The sequence below is a fragment of the Ursus maritimus genome, unplaced genomic scaffold (genome assembly GCF_017311325.1).
Source record: "Ursus maritimus isolate PB19 unplaced genomic scaffold, ASM1731132v1 scaffold_5, whole genome shotgun sequence".
In the NCBI taxonomy this organism is placed as follows: domain Eukaryota; kingdom Metazoa; phylum Chordata; class Mammalia; order Carnivora; family Ursidae; genus Ursus; species Ursus maritimus.
Window position 1 is genome coordinate 29,130,049 of NW_024426663.1, and position 26,677 is coordinate 29,156,725.

The window sequence follows — 26,677 nt, forward strand, 5'->3', positions numbered from 1 at the left end:
CCTCAGATGACCTGAGCCAAAATCAAGAGTGGGACCTTTAACTGACTGAGCCACTCAGACACAGGTGCTCCACTCCTCCTGATTTTGATAAGGTAAAAAGAGAGAAAACAAAAGTGGGCAAATTGGGCACATGATTCAAAGGGAGATTCAAATAATTACAAGAAAACTCTATGCAGTTCTATAGCAAAAATTTGAAATTTTGGAGAATTAAAAGAGTTATTATTTACCTAATGTATCTGAGGAAGTTGAAGTCCTTGAAGTGGGACAAGGAAGAACAATGCAAGATAGTTTGTGATGCAGAATCCTAAAAATGATTAGGGATTGGAGGTATAAGTTACTCCAGAAGAAGGTGGTGAGGGATATAACTGACAGCAGCTTCAAAGTCAGGAAAGGGGAGTGATGAATCCCTAGAATCTATTTCCTCCAAATATTCAAGAGAGCTATTTACTTAGGAGTAATAGCCATGTGGAAAAGGAAACAGGGCTTTATTATTCTGACCAAGTACTTGATGACTCTTAAATATGGGTAAGTGATTGATTATAAAATGGGAAGCTAAGCCTGAGAGCCTTAAACGAGACCTTTTTTCCGGAATCTCTTTATATTTCACCCTACATCCAGGGATAGTATCTTAAACCAGTGCTGTTTAGAAAGAGCCAATCTGGACAGTGTCAGGACAAGAGGACACTGTTGAGCTGTTTTCTCTCAGGCCTTAAGCCACTTTATCAGGTTGAATCCAGGGCTCATCTACCCTCCAGGAGGCGTAACAAAAATTATAGGCAGATCTCTTTCCACTCTGGCTATCTTACTTCTCCATAGAACAAGAAATCTAAGGAGGTGGGGAAATGCCCCACATGCTGCATGAGAGGAATTGTCAAGAGAATGGCCTAGACCTCTTCTGAAAAGGCTGGCTCTTGGAAAAGCTGCAGAAGGCCGTATAGGAACCATTGTACACTGTGGCAGAAGAACTAGGCCAAAGGAGTAATCCTTCATTTGATTAATGAGTAAATGAGGCCTACTGATGTGAAGTTATTTGTCTCCATGATATACATGGTCAACCTAGGACCAGAACCAGTCTTCTTAGAGCCTTGCTAGCTGGTATTTTTCCTAGTATAGCGCACTCATTTTGTCTCTGTCCAGTGGCCCATGGTGAACTCTGTATTCAGACTTGGACTTCTAGTCTTAGTTCCACCACCGACAAGCTTAAGATGTTGGGCAACTTTCTTAACCCCTTTGTGCCCCAGTTTCCTCATATATCAAGTGGGAATAATGGTAGAGCCTACTTTCTCAGGCTTTTGTGTTATATAATAGATTGAGAAAACAGGTTAAGTCTTAAAACAGTGCCAGCACATGGTAAGAACTCAGTAGATGTTGGCTATGTAATTTTTAAAAAAAGGAACTTAGATTTTGTTGTATTCAAGATTTTGATTCCATTCGCTATTTATTAAGCGGTGTAGTTGAAAATATGAGAACTAAAATTTAAATTAATTTTACTTTTTAAATTCAGATTGCATAAGGTATATCTGTTGGTAGTACAGTCAGCTTAAATGTTTTGATTGTAAATATTTTATCCTTTGGACTATACTTCATGTGTAGTGAAGACTGCTTTTAGAGCAAAGTTTTTCCAGAATAAAATGCATTTTTCCAGAATAAAAACATGAAGATTGCTCTACCAGAGTTTCATATAATGATTTATGGGACAGATAAGGATTTACTATCATAAGAGAATAATTAAAAGATGTTACTTTGTGAAGACTACTGAGTAATATTGAAATAGCACTTTATGGACTCCTTGCCCTGGTGCCTCACTAAATGCCTGCCATTTCACAAGGTAACTACCCTTGCCCTGCTGCCCCAACTAAATTCATACTAAAGTGTTAATGCATATTGAGTCCAGATACAGACTATTGGATCTCATTTGCTAGTTATATGCAGTTTAGGTATTTACTGATTTTGCCTTTGACAAATTTAAATAAATAAATTTGCTGTTGCAGGATTTATTTTACACTATTGCATGGTGCAGTGGCTAGTGTTGAAACACAATAGCTTTTACATTGAACTGCATACGGAGTGATCTGTAAAATCTTCTCAGATGTCTTTCTATAACTGCTGTGATCAGCTAGGAATCATATTTTTTTGCAGGCAAGTTAATGGGTTAAAATGGCAGTGGAAACTGCCTTCTTGCAGAAGGTTTAAAAATGCACTTAAAACCACTTGATCAGGGCATTTAGAATAAAGAATCAAAATCATTCACAATGCAGCTTGTCTTTGAAAATATTGAAAAGCAGAGGTTTGTAATAAAAGTATTATATCTTATGCATATGTATGTTATTAATTCGTATATGTGTATTATTAGTTTGGTTTTAGTTCAGTGGTCCTGTTTATTCTATGGTTGAAAAGACCATGGAGAACAAAAATCATTTATCAGTGGTGTACAAATGAGAGTTCTGTAACTTAACTGGGAGAGAAAGGTAGGACTGGAATCTGAAAATCTTATGATTCTGGTTGCAGCCAAACACACAAAAACATTGGGTTTGTCAGTTTCCTAAGCTTTTTAATAAATTGCCATCACCAAGAATTGGGTATAAATACATTTTATATATTGGTATTATTTCTTGTTGTGCAGAAGTTTTCTGAAGTTTTCTATATGTTTACTTGGAAATTTTATTACCTCAGTTCTAGAACCTCTGAATATTACCCTGCTCTCCACCACCACCATCTTGCGATTTTCATTGTGAGCATTGGAATTTATTGATTTTCGTTTTTTCCCTAAGAGTTGTATTTTAAATGTATGCATTATGAATGTTTAGAATGTTAAAATATTGTTATTTTAATCTTAGTATATTAATGAGTAGGAATATAAACAATCTCTTAGAACTTTTTGTAATTGTCTTCTTAATTGCAAAAAAGAATTAAAACTGTATTACCAGAAGAAAATTACTTAAAGTGGGATCATAGGTTGGAATATGTCCTAGAATTCTAATTTTTCTACCAGTAGTATATGATAAAATATTTAAGAAAAATAAATCTAGCATAACCAAAATCTGAAGTTGTGCATATATTCTTACTTAGAGGTACCTTTCATGAAGGCAGGCAACATGAATTGCTTTATACTAGAAAATTTAATGTACCACTCAATTACTGTGCTTTAGCCCATTTAAAATAATAGATTGGGAGTAAGGTTTTAATGCAGTGTAACTTTTGGAACATTAGAAATAACCTCTTTCTTTCCATGATCAGTAAACAGTAAGGATATCAGTTTTATACTTCATGAATAGATTTATAATAGCATTTATTATTATACATATTATTCATACTTAGTAAACTTATTACATGAATGTGAGTTCTTTTACTAAAATTATTCTAATATTAATTTAAAGGTACTGCTATTGTCATAATATTCGAAAATATATACTTTGATTTTAAAGCTTTCAGATGACCTCATTTTGCTTCTGGTGAAACACCCAGCTTAGGAGTGTCTTAATAATTTTATCCTATTTCATAAAATGGATGTTTTGAAAGAATTTGAGGTGAGGGATATTGTGATAAAATTTTAGCTGAGGAAAGGTCCTTATTCTCACTTTCTTCTTTAACAGTTATGCCCTGTACAGCTTTGAAACAATAGTGAAAATATTAGGACTTAATTTGAGGAATTGGAAAGGATTTCATAAAAAGACTATTATCTCTTCTTGTGATGCTACCTCTTAATGATAGTCATTGGCGTTTTCATTTATTATAAAAAGGAGATTTTCTATACTAGGTGAAAATGTTCACAAAAACTAATTTACATACCCCTTCAAATCTCTTGGAGTAAGAGAGGATACAAATAAACAAATAGTAATAAAACTAATTTGCATACTCTAAAATGTTGGTCTTAATGGTGCTGATGGAAGGTTTCCAATTTGTAGCAAAGCATTTAAAAAAAAACATATTGAAATGTACTTTATTAAAAAAATGTAATGCCAAAATACAATATCAGACAGATTTATCTTATCCCTATTTCTTTTGTGATGACCAAATAATAGACCAGGATTCATGATTTTATAAATAGACTTTGATGATCTTGTCAGTTTTATATATCCCCGGTACTGTAGATGCAAATATATAGAGGACAATAAGAGTTTTAATTTGGAATCATAGTCTTTAATGAATCTATTCCTTTTTTTCTGTTATCCAGTGGATTCTCAAAACATGGTTTGCAGACTTCCCCATCTTAGAAATCATCTGTGGTGTTTCATAAAGTGTAGATTCCTGGGCCCCGCAACAGAGCTACTGTCTTGGACCTGATACCAAAACCCTGTAGTTTTAATAAGAATTCTAGGAGATTTTTACAGGCATTGAGGTTTATTAACCAGTGCCCTAGAGCAGAAGTCAGCAAACCTTTTCTGAAATTGCTAGATAGTAAATATTTTCAGCTTTATGGTCTTTGATGCAACAGTAGTTGGCACCTAAACAATGCAGGGGTTAGGGGTGCCAACCGCCTCCCTCCTACAATCAAAAATCCAGGTTTAACTTCAACTCCCCAAAAACTTACCTGCTGATAGCCTACTGTTGACCAGAAGCCTTACCAATAGCATAAACCATTGATTAACACATACTTCATATGTTATATGTATTATACACTGAGTTCTTACAATAAGCTAGAGAATAGACAATATGAAAAGGAAGAAAAAATACATTTACAATATTATACTGTATTTATTGAAAAAAATCCACAATAAAGACCCAGTGGAGTTCAAACCTGTATTGTTTAAGGGTCAACTGTACTTGCCTCTGCTATCGTACTGCAAAAGCAGTACCGGTAATGCATAAACAAATGTGCATGGACTTGCACATCTATGATAGAATCAAGATTCTAGACAAACGGTTTTTTCTCTGTGAATCTTTTCTAAGGCATTATCTCTGAAATCAGTTTTAATGATAATTCCTGGTTGTTTATTTTTTGATAACTAAAGAAAATCCATAACTAAAAGTACACTTCCTGGATATACATATTACATGAATGGATATAAAACATTTATTATATTTAGAGCCTTTTCTATGTTATCATCAAGGAGAGAGTATGATTATCTTATTTGTAACTATATAATCTGCTTTTAATATTAGGTTCCTGTGGCTAGAGCAAGTATTCTTTGGCTAATTGGAGAAAACTGTGAACGAGTTCCTAAAATTGCCCCTGATGTATTGAGGAAGATGGCTAAAAGCTTCACTAGTGAAGATGATCTGGTAAAACTGCAGATTTTAAATCTGGGAGCAAAATTGTATTTAACCAACTCCAGACAGGTAAGAGTCTAAACCTTACTTTATGTGGCACCTACTTTCCTATTTACTCTGATTAAGCAGCTAAAATCAATCTATTCATGCATTAGTCTGTCCATTCAACAATTACTATGTGTCTGTTTCTTTAAGGTTCTTTATTAGAAGGTAGTGGTGCAGAGAGATGACTTTCTGGTCTAGTAGGAGAGCAAAATGTAACAATGAAATAGTATGAGGTAACCACTGTAATAGAAGTATTAAGATACAGTGGAACTTCAGAGGAGAAAGTTATTGAAAGTCTGCAGTAGAATGAGGTGAGAGATGACAGAAAGTTTTGTGAAGGATAAGACTTTTTTTAAAAAAGATTTTATTTATTTATTTATTTTTGAGAGAGAGCGACAGAGTGAGCCTGTGTGGGGGGAGGGGCAGAGGGAGAGGGAGAAGTACATTCCCCACTAAGCAGGGGATATTGGAAATTAGGGAAGAATTCCATAAAAGAGAGGGCCATAGTGCAGGAACCTCAAAATCTGTGAATAACTCTGGCCAGGTCTCTGGCTGACCCTGAACCACACGTGGTCAGGGAGGATTCAGAGCAGCATAGCTTAGGATAAAGGATTGAACTGAAATTTGAGCTGCACCAAAGAGACAGAGTTTGCACTTTGAACTCAACCATGTTAATGGCCTGCTAAAATACACCAATAAAAATCAGTACTCTCAGGGCCCTGGGTGGCTCTGTCAGTTAAAAGGACTCAGGATTTTGGCTCAGGTCATAATATCAAAGTCTTTTGATTGAGCCCCACGTAGGGCTCTGTGCTCAGCAGGGAGTCTGTTTGAGATTCTTTCTCGCCCTCTGCCCCTCCCCTCCCACTTTCTGGCCTATGTGCTGTCTCTATCTCTCGAATAAGTAAATCTTTAAAAAAGTCAGTACTCAAAGAGTGTAATAATGTCTGAGGCCTCTAAAATACAACATTCATAATATCCAAGATACAATCCATAATTATTCTATATAAGAAGAACCAGAATGGGGAGTTATTGTTTAAAGGATGGAGTTTCAATTCATGAATATATAAAAATTTTTGGAGATGGATGGTGGTATTGGCTGTACAACACTGTGCTTGAACTGCACACCTAAAAATGGCCAAGATGGCAAATATACGTGTTTTATCACACACACAAAAAAACAAAACACCAGGAAAATGTGACCAGTTTTCAAGAAAATTGAAAGATACAACAGAAACCAACTCTGAGATGATCCAGATGTTGGAATTTGCAAGCAAACACTTTGAAGCAGCTTTTTATAACTGGAGCCAGCAATATAGGGAAAAATATACTCACAATGGACAAAAAGATAAGAATTATCAGTAGAGAAATAGAAATTATAAAAAAGAATCAAATGGAAGTATTCTAGAACTGAAAAATACAGTCCCTAAAAAAATCAACATCTTGTCTATCATTAGTATTATATATTCTTTAACTTTCTTTATCATTAGTATAATATTATATAATATTCTTTATCATTAGTATTATAAATATTCTTTAATTTATTATATATTCATTAGTATTATATTTTTCTTTTTGGATATATAAAAAACATTCTGATTAACACTCTTTAAGTGGACTTTTTCAGTAAGTTTTAATTTTCTAACTTGATAATTTCAGATGGAAGTTTGTATTTGGAAAGCAGTTTAATTGTGTGTGATGACTACCATAGAACTATTTGATGTCAGTTACTGGAGGGCAAGTAGTGATTGAGAGTACAGGCTCTCATATTAGACTGTCTGGCTTCAAATCCTGTTTTGCCATTTATTAGGTATATGATTTTGGACAAGTTATATAACCTATCTAAGACTTATTTTTCTTATCTGTAAGTTGGGAATGATAATTAATAGTTCTTTATAATGCAACATAAATGTTCTTAAAAATCATTGTGCTTTACAAAAGCACAAAAAATTGCACAATAAAAATTACATATTTTTAATTGGAGAGAGAGAGCTAGAGGGACAACACTCAAAAACTTAAATGATGATAAATTAAAAAGAACCTTATAAAATCGGGAGCACAGTTTTACATGTTAAATTGTTAAGAAATACATGAATAATACAGTGAACATAGCTCTTTCCCTTGGAAAAGACCTGACGTGGAAATGGGTGTTGAAAAGGTTGTATTTGTTAGTTAAGTAGTGGAAGAAGAATTAATCTGAAATTGGATGGAAAATACATGTAGTGATCTGAGTGAGATGTTTGAGGTTGGTATGTTTTGTCATTCCTACAAAGCCCAGTTCAGCTGGTAGCCATTTTCTGCCTTCACCTAGTATTTCTTGCAGACAAAATCATGCCCAAGCAAATACAAAATTCACGTTATGCAACTGAATTGGACAAATGCACATTTTGAAAATAATTATTAGAGCACAACTACTGTAACTACCTCACAAAATTATTATAAAAATTAAAGGAGACAATCCATGTAAAGTGTTAGGATTTCCTGGATCATAATAGTGCTTAGTCCATGTTAGTTATTATGCTCTTTTTTTTTATCCCTAGTTTACACTGCTAACCAGCTGCTGGATTATTCCTAGAGAATATGATTGTTTATAATAAAGGAATTAGTCCCATTGCTGAGAATCTGTTCTCATTAGCAAAAACATTCCATTTGGGTTTACCCTACTGAGAAAAGGGTGCTGAAAATCCCTCCTTTTATAGAGAAAAAAATTGTTAGATATGATTATCAAGAGTAGAAAATGCTGTTAGAATACTAGTACAGGCGCGCCTGGGTGGCTCAGTCGTTAAGCGTCTGCCTTTGGCTCGGGTCATGATCCCAGCGTCCTGGGATCGAGCCCGCGTCAGGCTCCCCGCTCAGGGGGAAGCCTGCTTCTCCCTCTCCCACTCCCTCTGCTGGTGTTCCCTCTCTCATTGTGTCTCTTTCTGTCCAATAAATAAATAAAATCTTAAAAGAAAGAAAAAAAGAATACTCATTGTACAAGGAGAATAATTTCACTGTTACACTGGGGAGAAGCTGAAGGACTTTGAAATCAGTTGAAGTTGCTGAAGCTCTACAGCTCTTAAGGCATAGTGTCAAGGTTGAGCATGACTTCCTTGAAAGGTCTGAGGTCTGAGAGAGAAAACTAGGAGTTGATTAAACTGGTTAATAGTGGTTAAAAATTAATGAATAATGGGTGCATTTATTTTTAAACTTCCTGTAATCTTTTAAATGTAGTGATAAGTAATATATGTTAGTGTGTTGGTTAGCTCATGTTTTTCTTTTAATTATGAAATAATGCAAACCTATAGAAAAGTACAAAATAGTATGAATACATATATATCTACCATTAAGATTAAGTTAGCTTTTTTGCCATAGTTGTTATTTTTTAAGGGAGTGTAACAAGTTCCTGTTCATACCTTATTTTCCTCCCCATTGGTAGCTGCTGTCATACTGGTGATGTGCTTCAGTCATGTGTGGTTTTCCGTGTTTATTACATAAGTAGATATCTGTACACTATTTTACTGGTTTGTGGGTTTTGAAATTTTGCTTCCATACTCTTGTAAGCTACTTTTTTCACTTAATGCCATGTTTTTAAAATATTGATATGTATAAATAGAATTCATTTATTTTAAGTAATAGTCTCCTTTTCCGTGAGACAGGTTTCTACTTTTCTACTATTAGAAAAGAGTGTGATTCACTGAATATCCTTAATATTTGTATTTTCTTTTATTACTTTTTGGACTTTTTGGTTCTTAGTAAGAAATTTTAGAAATCACAGTTATATTTTGGGGATCCTTCCTGAAGTTATAAACAAATTCCCTCTTAGGGTGTCTGAGTGGCCTTTCAGTTGAGCATCCAATTCTTGGTTTTAGCTCAGATCATGATCTCAGGGTCCTGGGATTGAGCCCTGCTTTGGGCTCTGCGCTTGGCATGACGTCTGCTTGAGATTCTCTCTCCTTCTCCATCTGCCTCTCCCCCTATCTCACACTCTAAATAAATAAATAAATAAATAAATAAAATATTCAAAAAAACCCCAAAACACCCACAAATTCTCTCTTGCCCTGTGATTCTTTGGAGAAATCTGTCTCTGCCCCCAGCATGACTTAATATGACAGCAAAAGGGGCTCAAGCTCTATGTAGTGACATCACTACCCTTTCTTGGATATATTTTCTTGGCATTAAAAAACTCAAGCAAGTATAGCATATAAAGAAAGAATTTAAAACTTTTCAAGTTGACAAAAATACGTATACTGTTTAAATTCAGGAAATTTCATCCAAGTCACATAAAGAATCCTGGTTAGTCATGAAATGATAAAATTGATTACATGGAATACTGGTACTGCTTAGATTTCCCTCGGTGTAGGTTAAGAATTCTATGTAGCTTTTTTTCATTTACCAAACCATTTGCCAGTATCCTCCTTTTTCAAAATAACAGCTGTGTAGAACCAATATTAATCTTCACTGTGCTAAATGCTAAATTATGTGTACTTTTTTATTTTCCTTAAAGAGAATATCTCAGCTGATTTTAGGACTGTATTTTAAGATACCTTTTTTATTATTTTGTGCTGACTTAATAAATATTTGAAGAAAGCTGTTGTTTGAGCAAGTATTTACCAGTTTATTACTTGTCAGAGTGTTTAGGTAGAAATATGTTGGCCGTATTTGGGGAAGTTTTTTTAAATAATGAATTTTAAAATTTTTATGTAGCATTCCCCAAAATTCATTTTCCTATGTTCCAGTGACTTAGAGTCAAGTCTGAAAGGAATGTAATTGCTGTAGTGTCTGGGTAGCATTAGCTGTTAGTTGATACCAGTTACAATCCCTTAAATCTAAGCAGAAAAAAATAATCTGAAAACAAAATTTAACAAATAGTTATATAAGATATTAATGTTTCTGTTATTGAGATACACTGTATTATTCTCTTTGTTTTTCTTTTATAATTTTATGAGTAAACCCTATTTAAAAGTACAATTTAAAGTCCCATCTGGTTTTGGATTGAGTCTGGTTATATTAAAATGCCCGTGATTATTTACTTGACCGTTGTTTATTTTCTTTGTCACTGTTGCCCAGGACAGACTTAATATATGTCTGTTGTCTCTGTGTCCCATCCAGTTTGGGATTTGCCCGAAAGTTTTCATTTTTGTCATTAATAGCTGTGTTAAAATAGGACAGAGAAAGTTGGTAGACCTCCATATTGGACTTGTAACCTCTGCTCTGATTTTGTCTAATGACATGGAAGCATAAGTGCAATGAACAGAGATTTCATTTTAATATGTAAGACATTTAAATCAGAAAGCCTTTTTTTCCCAAACTTTTTGAGATGTAACGTAAGTAATTTCTCTTTTAGAGCAGCATGCAGAATGTGTGCTGATAAAATGAAGTGTGCCCTGACAGGGCAAGTAGAAAAAAACTAAATAAATCCTTCCTTTTTTCAATGGTGGTGAGATAAGTGTTGAAGTGTTTCATCTGCTAGCAACTTGTGCCAGCAGGTTGTGCTATGGCCTGTGTGAAGCATGAAGCTTCCAAGTTTCCAGTGGATGGAGTCAAAGGAAGACATGGGAAGTTGGGGTTGGTTATAGATGAAATATGCGCAGGAGACAGTCCTGCCATAGATCATTAGAGAGTGGTCAGAACACTCACTTCAGTTATTTTGTCATTTATTGTGCAGTGTAAATCTAAAGCCTACTTATATTATTATTTGGTAGTTCTTCCTTTATCTTGTTATAAACCCAGCAGCAATCAGTTCTTAAAAATGGAAGTGTACACTTAATGATATACTGAATTTCTTTCTCAGTACTTAATATGCACAAAATGTTCATCAGTATTTACCATCTACTATGAGAGTTGCAGTGTTATCACTAACCACACAACCACCAAAAGATAAAATGTATCTGCTAAAAAAGGCATCAGCATCTATTTTAAAAGCCTAAGAGTTATTTTGAGAAGATTGTGTCTCAGGATCACAATTAAAATATACAGGTACAGAAGATGTTTATGTATCTCTCTGTGATACAAGATCTTATGTAGATAACTTTTTAAAAATTAATTTTCTTCACTTTATATTCTAAGTTCTCTTTTGCACATATGAGAAATGAAGCAGTAACTGTTAATGTATTGGCTCCATTAGCAGAAAAAGGACCTAAACAATGCTAGTTTTCAAATAGAAAATCAATTAATTCCAATAATAGGCTGACTTTTTTCACTCAAAGCTTTTGTATGTTTGTTCTGTCAGTGCTATAAATGGCATCAAAGCAAAGCTTTTGGAAGTTTATTCTGTCAAAAGTGCTGTAAATGCTCTTGTAAATTTAAAAGGTCAACATGGAAGATAAAATTACTTGGTTTTGCTAAAAATGTTATCATGATAGAATCAATTTCTTATTAAATTAAGAAAGCTATGGAAGGGAAGCATTTTGAGAATTGGTTGTGGTGCATGCAAAACCATCTCTGTTCTCTCTACTGAAATAAAACTGTAATGGTCAGATATACTGATACTTGATACATATATATTTTAATTGAACTACAGAATTCTTGTCATGAAGCTAATACTGAAAAAACGTACTTAAGCATGACAGCATGCACTGTTGTACATATTTTTTTTTTGCTGCATGTTACCAAACGGATCCTAGAAACATGATTTTGTGAAAAACTGCTTTGTAAATTAACCTAAGTGTCCTAGGTTGGCTTTTTTTTTTTTTTTTCTTAACCAGGGGAAGGGATGGGAGTAAGCAAAACTTCTGTTAGATAGAACTGATTCAGAATTAGTTGGAAATCTTTAAAGTGTTTAACAAATTGAGTGCCAAAAACCTTCGATATTTGAAAATTTTAGCAAATGGCATTTCATGGAAACAAATCTTGCAAGCAGGGAGTTATTGAAATTTATCCCTTCAAGTCATGTGTTAGGACCTTAAGATTTATTTTAGAAGTTCTGTCATTTGCAGTATCTCAACTAATATGAAGACTTTTTTGATGGAGTTCCTATTTTGTATTGGAGTGAAATGAAATTGAGAAGGTAATTGATTTTGCATTTTGTAAATTTGGTGAAATATTTTAAAAAGTATAAAGAAAGAATGACTTAAAAATTTTGTCTCATAAAAATAATTATCAAAAAAAAGATTGGAGGGGTAGAAGTTAAGTATCTGGGCTTGATATTTTTACAGATTTCAGCATGAAAGAAAGCATGACGAGAATACCTTTCTATCAACAGAATTTTCTTTATGCTTACTAGATTGTTTAATACTGTAAAAGAGGGTGTTTTCTTCATTAAAAATATTACGGTCTATAGAAAAGAATAAGTTGAAAGTGTCAACAATTTCATAATTATTGATCATAAAATTCAATTTTGAAGAAGATCGTAGACTGTCTTATTTTTTTTTAAGTTCAAGATAAGACCATATAAAAATATGTCCTTCAGAGAAATATCAATGACTTAGTATGAGAGGTAGATAGTCCTAAGAAACTGATTAAAGTGTATGAATATAAGGTGAATAATTATTTGCTTATGTTTTTAATACCATCATACATAGGTAGGTTTTTGTCTCTTAGAAAGAATTTTCGTTTTGAAAATGGATGTTTAATAGAACTGTTTTTATAAGCCCACCAAAACAATCAAACAAGTTTTGCAGTCAATAAATGCATACTTTAAAAATTACAAAATTTTAATTGCTTAAAATTCCCTGACTCTTGATAGTGTTTGTTAATATATTGGAATAGTTTAATTTCCTAAAAATTGATATTGGGGATCAAAAATAGAAGCAAATATATCACTCCACTAGCTCAAAAAAAAAAAAAAATCATTCAGTCACTGTATTGTACACCAGAAACTAATATAACACTGTATGTTAACTATACTGGAATTAAAATTTTTAGGAAATCATCGTGATGAACAGACTTACTTTATTTCTCTGATTTATTTTAATTGCATCTTCTAAATCGTCACACTCAGATGGACTTCAGAGTTACCCTGGTTGTAATTTCTCACTGTGCATTTGAGAAAACTGATGGATATCAGTATATTTCCCAGGGTCTCAGAAAGCTAATAACCTAGTCCAGGACACCACACCTTGTTTTGAGCTGCAGTCCTCATTTGGTGAATATTTTGCTAATTGTCTTTAGAAATGAATCATAGAATTTTTCTTATCTGTCGTTGAACCAACATTGTCTGGTAATTAGCGAATAGCAATTATTGGTAACCAAATTCAGAATAGCTCTATTAACATTTTTCCCTTGTATTTTTTATAGTTCTACTTTATTGGAACTAGGTTAATGCTTTTTAAATACATTGTTACTGCAAGAAGGTTGCTTTCTCTCCAAATCAATTTTCCTAACCAATTACACACTATTTGTGTACTTTGACTTAATGTTCTAGAATTGTCTTGAGCTGTGCCTGACTTGATTGATTTTATTTTGTGTCCATTTCTAATGTCTATAAAATGTTCTAATGTAGATGTTTATTTTTTCTGTGTATTATGAATCCTATTTAATTTATAGCTACAATTGTATTTGTGTAACCTAAATTAAAACTATGCTTTGTCAGTAAAATAACTGGAGTTTAAAATACAAACCTATTTTGATAACATTTCGGTTTTGGTTTAATTACTATTAAAATTATCTCAATATATGTTAATGTAGTACATTCAAAAATTGACTTTGGAAATCTTATTACAGTGTAAAAGCTACTATAATAAGTTGCTGCCTTACATAAATAAATAAATGACCAATATTACTAGAGGCTATAAGCAGCATGGGAAAAAAATGGAAGGAGTCTTTTATCCTAGTTTTTAGAGGGCATCAGCAGCTTGCTTTTATGAAAAAGTAACAGCTAAATGCACTGCAAATAATTTGCAGTAATCCAGTTCAGTGATTCATGTGTCTGCTTTAATGGGTCATAATTCAGGGTAAAGTAACTGAGTGCAGTCAGAGTGCAGACACTGCTTATGCCAGGGACAGTATCTCTTCATAAAACACACCTCAGGAGAAGCAGTTTGCCAGCCCCCTAATACTCTCTGATGTTTTGATGTCCTGCATATTTTTCCGATTAAGTTTTGAGTGCCATGTTTTTAGTTGTATTTCCACATTCATTATTCTCACGTAGACCCTTCAGCGGGTTTGCCATATATGATTATTTTTTTAATGATGCCTTTCTTTCCACTTCAGCAGTTTAATAATCTAGCACATGGCTGCTTCTCAGTACTCAGCATTCACCTCCCCAATACTGAAGAGGACATGTGCTTTGGCTTCAAAATTCCATTTGCAGCGTTAGAAATGCATATTCCCTACGGAACAACATTTGTTTGACATAACCATTCATTTTTATTACCTCTTTAAATATGTTTATCCAGAGTTATCAATAATCATAAATAACTGTATTCTCATCTTGTTCTGTTTTTTTCCAACAGACAAAATTGCTTACCCAGTACATATTAAATCTCGGCAAGTATGATCAAAACTACGACATCAGAGACCGTACAAGATTTATTAGGCAGCTTATTGTTCCGAATGAGAAGAGTGGAGCTTTAAGTAAATATGCCAAAAAAATATTCCTAGCACAAAAACCTGCACCACTGCTTGAATCTCCTTTTAAAGGTATTATCAGAATATAACTGCAAAATATATTACCTAAAAAATTATGACAATATGCCCCATTTCTAATACATTTCAAATGTATCTGTTAAAAAATGTAAATGATTAACCTATATAAATGTATAAAACAGGATGCTTTCTACGCACTTATCTGTTCTCCAGAGCAACCTTTATATTAAAGTTTATATTTTATATACCTTATTTACCTAAATAATTTCATTCTTTTGATTTTATTTTTATTCTTACTAAACAGTTTAGCTGAATAATAGATTAAAGCTGTGTTGTTCTAATTGACATTGACTTCATTGCTATTTTAAATAGATAGCTTTATTTAATAAGGAATCTAATTTTTACCTTAATAGTGAGTTGTTACTAATTAAATATTCTGTGTTACTATTAAATATTCTATACTAGCAAAACTTTTCTAGGAAGAATTATTTCATAAAAATATCCCTTTATATTTAAGTTTGTCTTTCAAAGATGGAAGTTGACTTATTTTTCCCAGCTTTTTAGAAAGAATAATTATTTTATCAATTTAACAAGTAGCCATTAAAATTAGAATCAAACAATTATATAGCTTGGTTTTCATATTGTTTCTTATTTAATTGTTGGTGATAAAAAGCAGTTCAGTTTTGTAGAAAAACTATTAAAATTCTGGATGTGTTTGTGCTAAGACATGTATATGGATTGTTTAACTGTGCTGTCATTCTTAATATTCACAGTAAAGTAATTTTTAGAGAAGCTACATTTCAGAGCAACACCTCTAAACACACTGACTGATTAGCTTTTTTATTGACCATTATGGGAGAGATTATTGTAATCTATGGACTGAAATCAGTTTTTTGACCTATGAAGAGCTTCCTAGTTTATATTTATTCCTTGACATTTGAGGTAATATGCCAATTACCTTGAGCTCTGATTAGGATTGTTCTCTGTTATATACAGCTCATATTGTTTATTTTATATTTTCCTCTATTTTAATAGATAGGGATCATTTCCAGCTTGGCACTTTATCTCATACTCTCAACACTAAAGCTACTGGGTACCTGGAATTATCTAATTGGCCAGAGGTGGCGCCGGACCCATCAGTTCGAAACGTAGAGGTAATAGAGTTGGTAAGTTGACCTTTCTGAAATTAATTTTGTCAAGCAGTGGGAGATTCTAGAATAACTGTTGTTTTATATAAAAGCTTTTTTGGGGGTTGAAAATTGAAAATTGTTCTGATATTTCTAATGTAATGTGTTAGCTATATCTCTCTGTTATGGGAACTGAATATTGTAGTATTCCTATGTCATTGTACATGTACTGTTCCTTTTCTTCAAGGAAATAGAGAATTGAATTCTCTGCATCAGTGCCACCCACATTTTTGGTATTGCATTTTTAGCTGTGTAGATTCAATTTCTAAGGTATTTAGTGTCATTGGATTAAGCTTTTTCTACTTTGTTTAGAGATTCATAAGCTTCCTGTCAATATTTTTCTAAATAATTTTTGCTGTTCTCTTCCAGAAAAACCATACAAAGTGTTCTTCTGGATTTTCTGATGAACCTGTTTTAAGTGAAGTCTAAACATAAATAGGTGCATTGTGTACAAAAAATGTCCTTAGACAAGGTCATAACTAAAATGAATAATATGTTGCTTTCACATTTAAAAAATAAAAAAGCTCTCTAAATAAATACTCTTTTCCTAGATCTTTAAAAAAAATGCTGGCTACTAAAATAAAAGAATTAATGTTCTTTTCTAATATTTTTCTTTTTTATATGAACAAGAAAAGTAAAGAGAAGGGTCTTCTCATTGTCTTTAGAAATTGATTATGTGAAATATATCCAAAACTTTTAAAAGAAGAATTAATTAAAAAAAGAACAATTAGGAATAACATTCTGGGTGTTTTTCTGATAGAAAAGATGTATTGAACCAGAATTCAGATAACCAGAGTTCTTTACCATTAACTCCTCTGGCATAGTCAGTTAACCTCCTTCCCAATTAAATTTTCCAATAAAATGGAAGGAAATCTTTATTACTTTAAATAGAAGAGTTTCTATAATGGGCCTAGTCATGTAATTTGGTCCTTTTGAGAAATATGTTTCTCTTAACTACTCAAACTTATCCTGGCTTTGAAGCATGGCCAGAAACAATAATAACTCTTATTGGCTCCATTTAGCAAACCCTGGTAGTGTACTTTGATTATGTTTTACACACATTATCTCATAATAATTATAAATGATGGTTATTGTTATTCCCATTTTACAGATGAGGAAACCAGGGTTCAGAGAACTTAAGTTGCCCAAGCTCATATAGTTAGTAAGTGATGGAACTGGGATTCCAGCCCAGTTCAGAGTCCATTGTTCATGCTGTTACTTATTGCATTTTATTATGTAACATAATAAGAGAGGAGAGGAAGCTTGAGTTTATTTGCAGATCTGTGCTATTCTTAGTGCTTAGCACTGTCATTTTTATGTTGTGACTATTTCTATTTGGAGGTGATTTAAAGATATGTAAAATTTATTAAAGCTAATTTTATGTCCATTCCTCCTTGACACTAAGTTTGTTGATTTTCACTCACATCCACATCCTCTTAAGTACTCTTCAAAGATTGGCTTATTTGTGCAACTTTGTGTCAGATGCTGGAATACAAAGAAATGTTCTTTGTTATGATTCNTTCCCTAGATTTAATCTGTCTCCTAATTTCTTACTATGCCTGCCCATTGTTTTTATGGTCCTGTCCTTTTCCATTATTGGGTACATATGTTTTGCACACATAAAAACATCCTTTTATCCTCCCCTCACTTCTACCCTATCCTTCCTCCTAGCTGCCCCACTCCACCAAAAAAAATAAAATAAAAATAGTTTATCTTCCCAGAAATTGATAGCAGTGCTGTGCAATTTAATTTGGTTTCAGCAGTATCCTTGTATTGGCTGATGGATTGGTTGGCTGGCTGGCTTCTTCCATTGTCTTGTGCTCTTCTAAGCATAACTACCTTATAGGGATAATACTTAAATAACGTATTTTCTTATGTTCATTTCACCTATCCAGTTCAACAGAGACAAATTGATTTCTTTTTCATTTTGCTGACTGCATTCTAGAAATTAATAATTGGTAACTTATTATGGGGAATAATGAAAACTTATGGAACCTAGTTGAGAAAACTGTCACTATCCATTGATACTATACAAAAACAGTGTTAATCTACTGGTCTTTAGACATTTTGGCTTAAAATTATACTGTAAGAGATAGAATTAAGTATAAAAATAATATACATAGTTTTAATATCAAACGCAGCTGCAACAGTGCAGACAGTAGTGTTCCTTATATAGTCTTTCTTGCCTCTCACTCTACCACGCCTTCTGCAAAATCACATCAGTATATTTCGTGCACATAATACACTGTGTTATCCTAGTTTTACCATAATGTGATCTTACAGGGTTGCATCTCATTATTATGAAATATGATCGTAGTTAAGAAAAATGCCTAGGTTTAGGTAATCTGATAGGGAACCTAGTTAGACTGACAGTAGAGGTCACTTAGGATTGTACACTACCATTTCCAGGATATTGTATTTAACATATATTTATATTATGATACCAATAAGTTTTGAAGATCCTTTAGAATTTTTTTTGCCTAGTTCTAGAAAATCCTGCCCCCTTAGAGAAAGACTGTCTTTTGCGTATGAAATGTATTTTGCTTTATAAACACAACTACTTTTGATGTTTTATTCCTCCTAGGAACTTTCAAATTAGTCCTTCACTATTCTCTTCTTCTTCTATTTCTCTGTTATTTCTTTTGCTTAGAATGATAGAACTATCATAGTCATAAAGGACCATAAAAAAGTTAAAATGTTTTTATTGTTTAAAACCTAAAACTCAATGAATAAAGAGTTCATGGCCATGTCAAGATAATTTGCCCCTTTGAGCATAGTAGCCTAATTTTCCTTATTTGTTGATTTGATCTTACCCTGAAAGCCATCTATTTAAGTCATATTTTTTTCTTTACATACAGTGATCTGGCACACTTTTTTTACCAGGCTTCAGAAAAATGTGTTTGTTTTAAGGATTTAAAAAAAAATATGAACTGCAATGTTTACTAAATATAGGAGAACTTTGTTTATAGAACAGTATCTTTATTCATATTCAGAGGACAGAACATTTTAAATATATATATAAAGGAAACAGTACTGCTGACCTTATGTATCTTATTCAAATATATTCAAGGAATTTTTACTCATTTTTCTATTATTGTCCATATAGTAATTTTCCAAGTTATTGAAGCTTGTCTTTTTAAGCCACATACCTTAAGCCCTGCAGCCTTCTAGATCAGGGCTTTACAACCCTAGCTGCATATTATAATCACATGGCTATCTTTAAAACAAATCTATGTGAGACTAGCAGCAAACCATTTAAATCAGAATCTTAGGAGGTAAATCCCAGGTGTCAGCTTTTCAGTATATATATTTTTTGTTTGTATTAGTATTTTTAAAAATATTCTCAGGTGATTCTAATGTGCATCTGCTTTTGAGAAGCATTCTTAAACCTCTTTCATATACTCTAGCAGACGGGCACATAGTAGAAACTCAATTGAAAGTTTGATAAATAAATGAGTCTTAACCATTTTTGACCTCTTAAAAAATATAGATTTCCCTACCCTTTAACAGAGAGTATATGAAAGATGATATCATTTTTTCTTGATAAGGTCACAATTATGAAAACAGTTTATTTTACTTTAATACACTGTATTAAAGTCTTTAAGGAGCTGTTCACACAAGTAATCATTATTATTCCAGACACTTTTGAACTATATCAGTGTACAAAGTATTCTGCTCTCCAGAAGCTGATGTTCTAGCAGGGATAGACTGACAATAAAAATAAATACGTAAATTATATAATATTTTGGAAAGTAGTAATTGCTGTGATGACATACATACATACATACATACATACATACATAAATAAGAATAGAGCAAAGTAAGATCAGAAATGCCAGGTATAGGAGGTTGGAATTTTAAAAAGGGTGGTCCTCTCTGAGGTGACTTTTGTGCAGAGACTTGAAGAAAGTGAGGGAGTGAGCCATGCAGTTATCTGAGGGAGAGCATTGGAAGGGCAGTCAGCTGGGGAAAGGCCCTGCAGGGGAGCATGCCTGAGGTGTGTGAAGGAACATTTAGGAGGGGCTTGTGCAGAGTGGGCCAGAGGGAGAGCAGCAGCAGGAGGTCTGAAAGGCAGGGGGATGAGGCCTGGTCTGGTAGGGTGAGCATATTATTGTAAGGACTGGCTTTTTCTGAGTGAAATGGGGAGCTATGGGTGAGCTTTCAAACCCAAGAGAGGCTTGATCAGACTTTCAATTTTAATTCAGTCATTTTAGCTGCTGTGTTGAGCAAACTTGGAGTTGGGGAATGGGGGTTGTGAGTAGCAGCAAAATAAGCAGTTGCAGTAATCTGAGAGAGATGGCTCTGACCAAGGTGGCTAAAAGCTTTTTTTCTGGATTAGATGTTTAGAATATGAAGGAGAGAGAGAAGTCAAAGATTACTGCAGGTTTTGGGCCCTTGAAATGGTAAGGGTTGATTGCCTACACTTTTTTCAGGGTTTTGTTTTGTTTTAACCTCAGTATTTAGCTATGATCTTGCATTTCTTGTTGCTGTTATTGTGTCTGCTGCTAACTGCCTTCACCTCGTCTAGAGCACATTATTTTAGTTCAAATCTGCAGACCAGCAATACAAAAATGTTTAAAACTATATGTAAAATAAGGTTGTTGATTTAACAGAATGTGCTTGGAGGTGAGATTTGAGTTCCTCTGTTTAGGAGTAAAGGGGAATCAGCCTTAATGCCAGGTCTTCTAACAGTGCCTTCTCTTTTGAGACCTGCAAATTTCTTCTGGATTCACACTGTATTCTGAATGATTGTTTGCCAGAAAATTGAATCTCTTAATGAGAATTTATTTGTATTTACAGTTTTCCTTTTTTTTTTTTTTAAACAGGCAAAAGAATGGACTCCAGCAGGAAAAGCAAAGAAAGAGAATCCTGCTAAGAAATTTTATTCTGAATCTGAGGAGGAAGAGGACTCTTCTGATAGCAGCAGTGACAGTGGTGAGGTTTATAATTCATTGAAAAAACTTTGTTCACTACAGCTTATATGCTATGCCTCCAACAACACAGTAAGGCCTAGTACATAATATTCAACAAGTGGGTTTAGACTATTATGATAATCCCTTTCATTTACATATCATTGTATAATTTTCGTAGTAATTTCTAATCCTTTCTCATTTGACTTTGCCTCTAAGAAATTAGAGTTGAAACAGAAACTCATGCTTTTCTGAATTCTAACCCACACTGCCTGTTATAGTCATAGCATATTGAAAAATATGATTTTATATTTGATAAGCCTTTAGTGGGACCTTTAAAAGTAACTCTCCTCTGTAAAAATGTAAAGTTTATTTTAAACATTGAACAATCTGTTCTTTATCCATTGTATACTTTTATTTCTGCATGAACCTGTGTAAAGCTAAAATTAATAAATCTCGTGTATTATAAAGAATCAAACAGCTAAAACAATTAGAACAACTGTATACAATGAAAAGAATGCTAGATAGGAAGGATTTAGAAGTGCTGCATTTTAGCTATGCCAACTGAATAAGGTACTTACCTTTCTGTGTGTTAAATGAAGAGGTAAAGTTAGATGCTTTTAAGGCTCTTCAGATCTAAAATTCTGTGAAAAATTTGCATAATGAAAAATATATTGGAGTTACTTTCCGACACTCTTAACAGTTAACCTAAGAGACCTGTCTGACCCAAGATCAAATGACACCTTTTTCTTCTATAACCTTTTTTCCTCGGAGAAACCAAAGCTCTTCACTATTACTTGCTCATGCATTACCTTACTCTAGGGTAATGCATTCACTTTTTCCTCAGTTTCCCCTCTCAAAATCTTTGTTTCCTGTATCTGATAAATTAATCTGTGATGCATCACATTCTGAAATGATAAGTTGAAAATGGAGAATATAGTTCAGTGTAGAATGTTAATACTAAAAAATAGGAGATTTCAGGAATGATGTAGATAGTTGAGAAAGATCTGTTGTATAGTTAAAAGTGTACCATGTGGATATTTGTCTACATCCCCTTTATTCATAAGCTCATGTCTGTTCATAGGCTAACTTTTTTAAATACATATTTGAAATATTCTATTAATACTTTTCGTGGGTTGATCTGAGCATTCTGCAGAAGTTCCACTCTAGGTATTTGAGGAAAAAACTAACTTTTCTTGTTAGAAATTATGAGATTATTTTCCCAGCAAGTCTTCTAGAGGATAAACAAATTTCCTCAAGGATTTTTACTTTCATATAAAATTAATGCTGAATAAAAACTTACTTAAAAAAAAAAAAAAGGTTGGAGGAGGGATTTTACTAACTTGAAAATTTAAGTAGTCGTTCCTGAAGTGAACTGGACTCATGTTGAACTCCCATGTAATTAACATGAGAGAGTAACTTAGATGCTATAATTTTTTTTCTTATTTATGGGATAAGTCACTTATCTGAGTTAATATATACATGTGCACAACTTTCATATCACACCAAATTTAAAACATCCTATTGAGCAGTTTTATAAAATTTGGATAAGGTAAGTTTCACCCTTTGTAGAAGCTGATGGTAATGAATGCCTTACCATGTGGCAGGCACTGTGGCATCCTAATCACTTGACGTGTTTCAGATCCTTTCATCTTCACAATAGCTCGGTAAAGTAGCTAGTATTATTATCATCATTGCTGGAAAAGAAACGAAGACCCAGAGAGATTGAATAACTTTCTCAGTCTTACAGCTCCTAAGTGACAGAGCTAGGATTTGAACCCAGACATTCCTATTTGAAAGTCCATGCTTCTAACCACTACATGCTATTCCAAAAGAATATAGGTAATCCTAGCTTTTCACTGTGTGACACATAAATCAGTCCTCATAGAATAGATATAATTTCCCTATTATAATATGTGCCTGGCTAATGGCACTTCATAAGATAGATAACAGATGGGGGCAACAGTTTGTTCTCTTATTTAGGTTAGTGCTTTGCACCTATAATCATTTCAAATAGTGAAAAATTATTCTTCATGTTTAAAATACACATAAAATAAACCATATGCATCACTTCTGGGAAGAGTCCTAGTATACCATAATTTATACATAAAACATTTAAATGTATAGCTCCATGGTATAATTTTATGATCTCTTTGACCTGTGGAAAGCTCCTACACTAGCTAAAATAAGTAATTAACTTTTTAATTAATAATTTTGCTTTTTGCTTTTGAATTGAGAAACTTTTTACAGATGATTCAAATGGCTCATTCCCCTCTCAAAATTATACCTAAGAAGATTCAACTCTTGCCTTCTCTCAGTAAAATTTCTCAGTATCAGTAGAAGATTTAAAAATTATTTCTTGGGGCCCGTGGGTGGCTCAGTCATTAAGCGTCTGCCTTCGTCCCGGGCCGTGATCCCAGGGTTCTGGGATCGAGCCCCACGTCAGGCTCTCTGCTCCGCTGGGAGCCTGCTTATTCCTCTCCCACTCCCCCTGCTTGTGTTCCTTCTCTTGCTGGCTGTCTCTCTCTCTGTCAAATAAATAAATAAAATCTTTTTAAAAAAATTATTTCTTCGTCCTTATATCATTCCTTAAAAAAAAAAAGTTTTTGCCATAACTAGATACTTAAGGGTTTGAAAAGCAGGATTCTCTCAAATTTAGTTTATGTGGTTCATCTTTTCTTTGCTTTACCCCACTCACTATCAGAGTGCATTCTCTGTCTTTCGGAGCTCCCCACACACACACTGCTGCAGGAANGCAAAGGTGGGGGGACTGAATGACAGGAATGTGAAAATGGAGTGTTGAACAAGTGGGGTCCAGTAAGCTAAAATTCAACATCTGGTTTCATTTCTGATGAATATTGACAGTTACTTGGGTCCTTATGTCTAATTAAATGGCTATAAATCAAGGAGCATCTGGTTATATTTTTTCAGAGAGTGAATCTGGAAGTGCAAGTGGAGAACAAGACGAGGGAGACAGTAGTGATGACAGCAGTGAGGAGTCCTCCAGTGAGCATGGGAGTGATAGTGAAAGTGCGTCAGAAGTAGGAGACAAAAGAACAGGCAAGAGGAACTCCAAAAGCAAAGGGAAAAGGTAATATTTTATCAGAATATCCTTCAAAAAATATTCTGTGCTATTTTCCCCCCGGATGCCATTTCCCTTTAATTCATAAGGTGAATGAGAAAAGAAGTGGATTTTTTCCCAGATACTGAATCTTGTAAAATTAATTAGAATACTAGTTCACATTATTCTGCTACTTATTATACTTAGTTTTCATTTTGAACTTGAACAAATCTTGGGGTTACATTTTGAAAATTGGTATAACCTTGGAAGGCTGAGTTAAGTGATAAAGAAGTAGGTATGAAACACTTAATTACCTTCTGTAGCAATTTTGCTGAGGACTAAAATCCTTCAACACTTTGCCATTATGTAACTAAGACAATTGATTTTTCTAAATAATGTTATAGTAAAAAGATTATGATCCAAATATTAGAGTCAAGGGCTGTGAAGGAAGACGGTCATAAGATACTTAAGTGTTAGCTCTTTTTAAGATCTCCCATTATCAACATTATAGTGTATTAAAGTGTCATTAAAATTTTGAGTAATTGGGGCTAATACCTTGGATTGTATGAGTCTGTTTTCCCCACTGCTGTCAGCGAGTGGCCTCTGCAGACATGATGGCCCTTTTCCTGGGAGCCTGCCGCCCGCTCACTTGATGAGCTTGCAGCCCAGCTCAGTCGTGGCTGACAGCACTGATTGGGGCGCAGTACGCTCTCTGCTCCTTTTATTACAGACAGTAATTAAAGCAGCTCGCCCTGCCACTTCCATAACAAACACAGCATAATGCCCTAATTATGACTTTATTAATTTAAGTCAGGATTTAATGATTTTAAAAGTGATTTATATTGTTTTTCCTGTTCAGAACAAATGAAATCTGTAGGTTAAATTAATACAGGCTTTTCATCATTGCAAAGTTAAAAAGCTAGTTACCAGTAAATTCTTTTCATTAGATTAACATCTGAAACTCTAAGCAGTAAGGTAAACAGTAATTACCCATCAAAATTGAGTGCTGCATAACAAAATAACACTTTTACCTTTAAAATCTTATCTTAAAAGCTGTAAGTTAAATGTATGCAGAATCATTCACTTGTTGCAGCAAAGGATTTACTTGGTTTGTAATATCCTTTCCTTCGAGAGAAATTTTGTACTTCTGGTTTAATATCAGAATATCTATGATTACATAGTCTATAAAAAGTATCTTTTTTCCAGGAAGGGAAAATTTTTGTTCGGTGCACTCAGTATCTTTTCAAATAGCAAAGTCAATATGCTAAAATTTTTAATAGTGTATTTATATTAGTTTCATTGTGTGTTTTTTCCGTCAGAAATGGAGTTTTCTCTTTGCCTATGTTTTAATTTAAAAGAATTGTTTATTATACCAAAGGGAATCTCAGATACATTGAAAACCTTATATTTTTAAGTACATGTTTTAACCATTGAGTTAGAGATCATAAATTGCCATTCTTTGCTACGGGGAAAAAAACAACATATTTTTTAGTCATCGAATATAATTACATGTGCTCTGAGATGTTACCATGACTTCATTTTTAATAAACAGCAATCGTATTTCCTCCACAAAAATCAATTCTAGGAAATATCGATTCTTCCCTTGTCTCACCACTCTCTCTCACCCCGTGTTTTTCTGCCTTTCTTCTAGAATTTTTTTGAACTTGGCTAGTGTGGCTATATGATAAGTTTTATTAAAACTTTTATTTTTAAGTAATCTCTACACCCAGTGTGGAACTTGAACTTAGAACCCTGAGATCAAGAGTTGTGTGCTCTTGCGACTGAGCCAGCCAGGTGCCGCTGTGTGATAATTTTTTAAAGCTAAGATGCTTTAAGTTTATGTAAAACCACCGTTTAGTAGTCATAACTATGTATGATTAAATTTGAGTTTTACACTCAAGGTATTTTCATTTGAAGGAAGCTAGTATGGTGTAGTGGAGAAAACATGGTCTTAGAATAAGACAAATTGAGTTCAAATTCCAGTTCTGCCACTCCAGGCAATGTGTCCTTGAGCAAGTTACTTAGCTCTCCTGAACATTATAGGATAATGATAACACCCAGTAAGAGTATGTTAAAACATCTAAATTAGTTAATTGGTATGAAGTTTCTAAAACTGCCTGGCACAGGATTTTTTTAAAAAATACACATACATGGAAAGAGAACTATACCTTCAGTTTTGAGAAAATGTAGAAGACCATAATATATCTCTCTTTGAAAAAAGACCCTTGGGCTACCTCACGTGTTATTCCTTCTCCACAGAGAACTACCTCACTGCTCAAGACTATCCCTGCTTCCTGCCTTATTCCTATTTCTCAGCTTATGTGTTTCTTCCTCTAGGAAGCATTCCCTGTCTTGGTTAACTTTGTTTAGATGCTCTCTCATGACATATTATACTTTATTACTTATTATTTACCATACATTTTTGTCATTGCGATCTTCTCTGTATTCCCCAATGCAGTGTAGACTCTATAAGGGAGACACAGAGATCATCTATATCTTATTAAACATTGTTATCCTTAGTACTAACATACCACCAACACATGGTGGGTAGTCAATTAATATTTATTAAATGAGTGAGTGGGTGAACAAATGAGTGAGTAGCATCAGCATTTAGGTTTGATCATTTGTTTTTTTTCAAGTTTTCTTGGTGTTTTTTTTTTTTCAATTTTTATTTTTATTTTTTTAATTTAATTCAATTAACATATTGGTAGTTTCAAAGTTGGAGTCCAGTGATTCATCAGTCTTATACAATACCCAGT

The 26,677-nt window shown here is 33.5% G+C and overlaps 1 protein-coding gene across 1 annotated transcript in view; it reads left to right on the top strand.

The window, feature by feature from the left end:
- Nucleotides 1–26,677, top strand: part of AP3B1 (adaptor related protein complex 3 subunit beta 1) — a 248,293-nt gene that overhangs the window by 128,691 nt on the left and 92,925 nt on the right. The window contains exons 15-19 of the mRNA XM_040622153.1: nucleotides 5,104–5,280; nucleotides 14,628–14,814; nucleotides 15,796–15,926; nucleotides 20,774–20,882; nucleotides 23,789–23,948. Coding sequence (XP_040478087.1) covers nucleotides 5,104–5,280; nucleotides 14,628–14,814; nucleotides 15,796–15,926; nucleotides 20,774–20,882; nucleotides 23,789–23,948 — 764 coding nt within the window. The remainder of the gene's footprint in view (nucleotides 1–5,103; nucleotides 5,281–14,627; nucleotides 14,815–15,795; nucleotides 15,927–20,773; nucleotides 20,883–23,788; nucleotides 23,949–26,677) is intronic.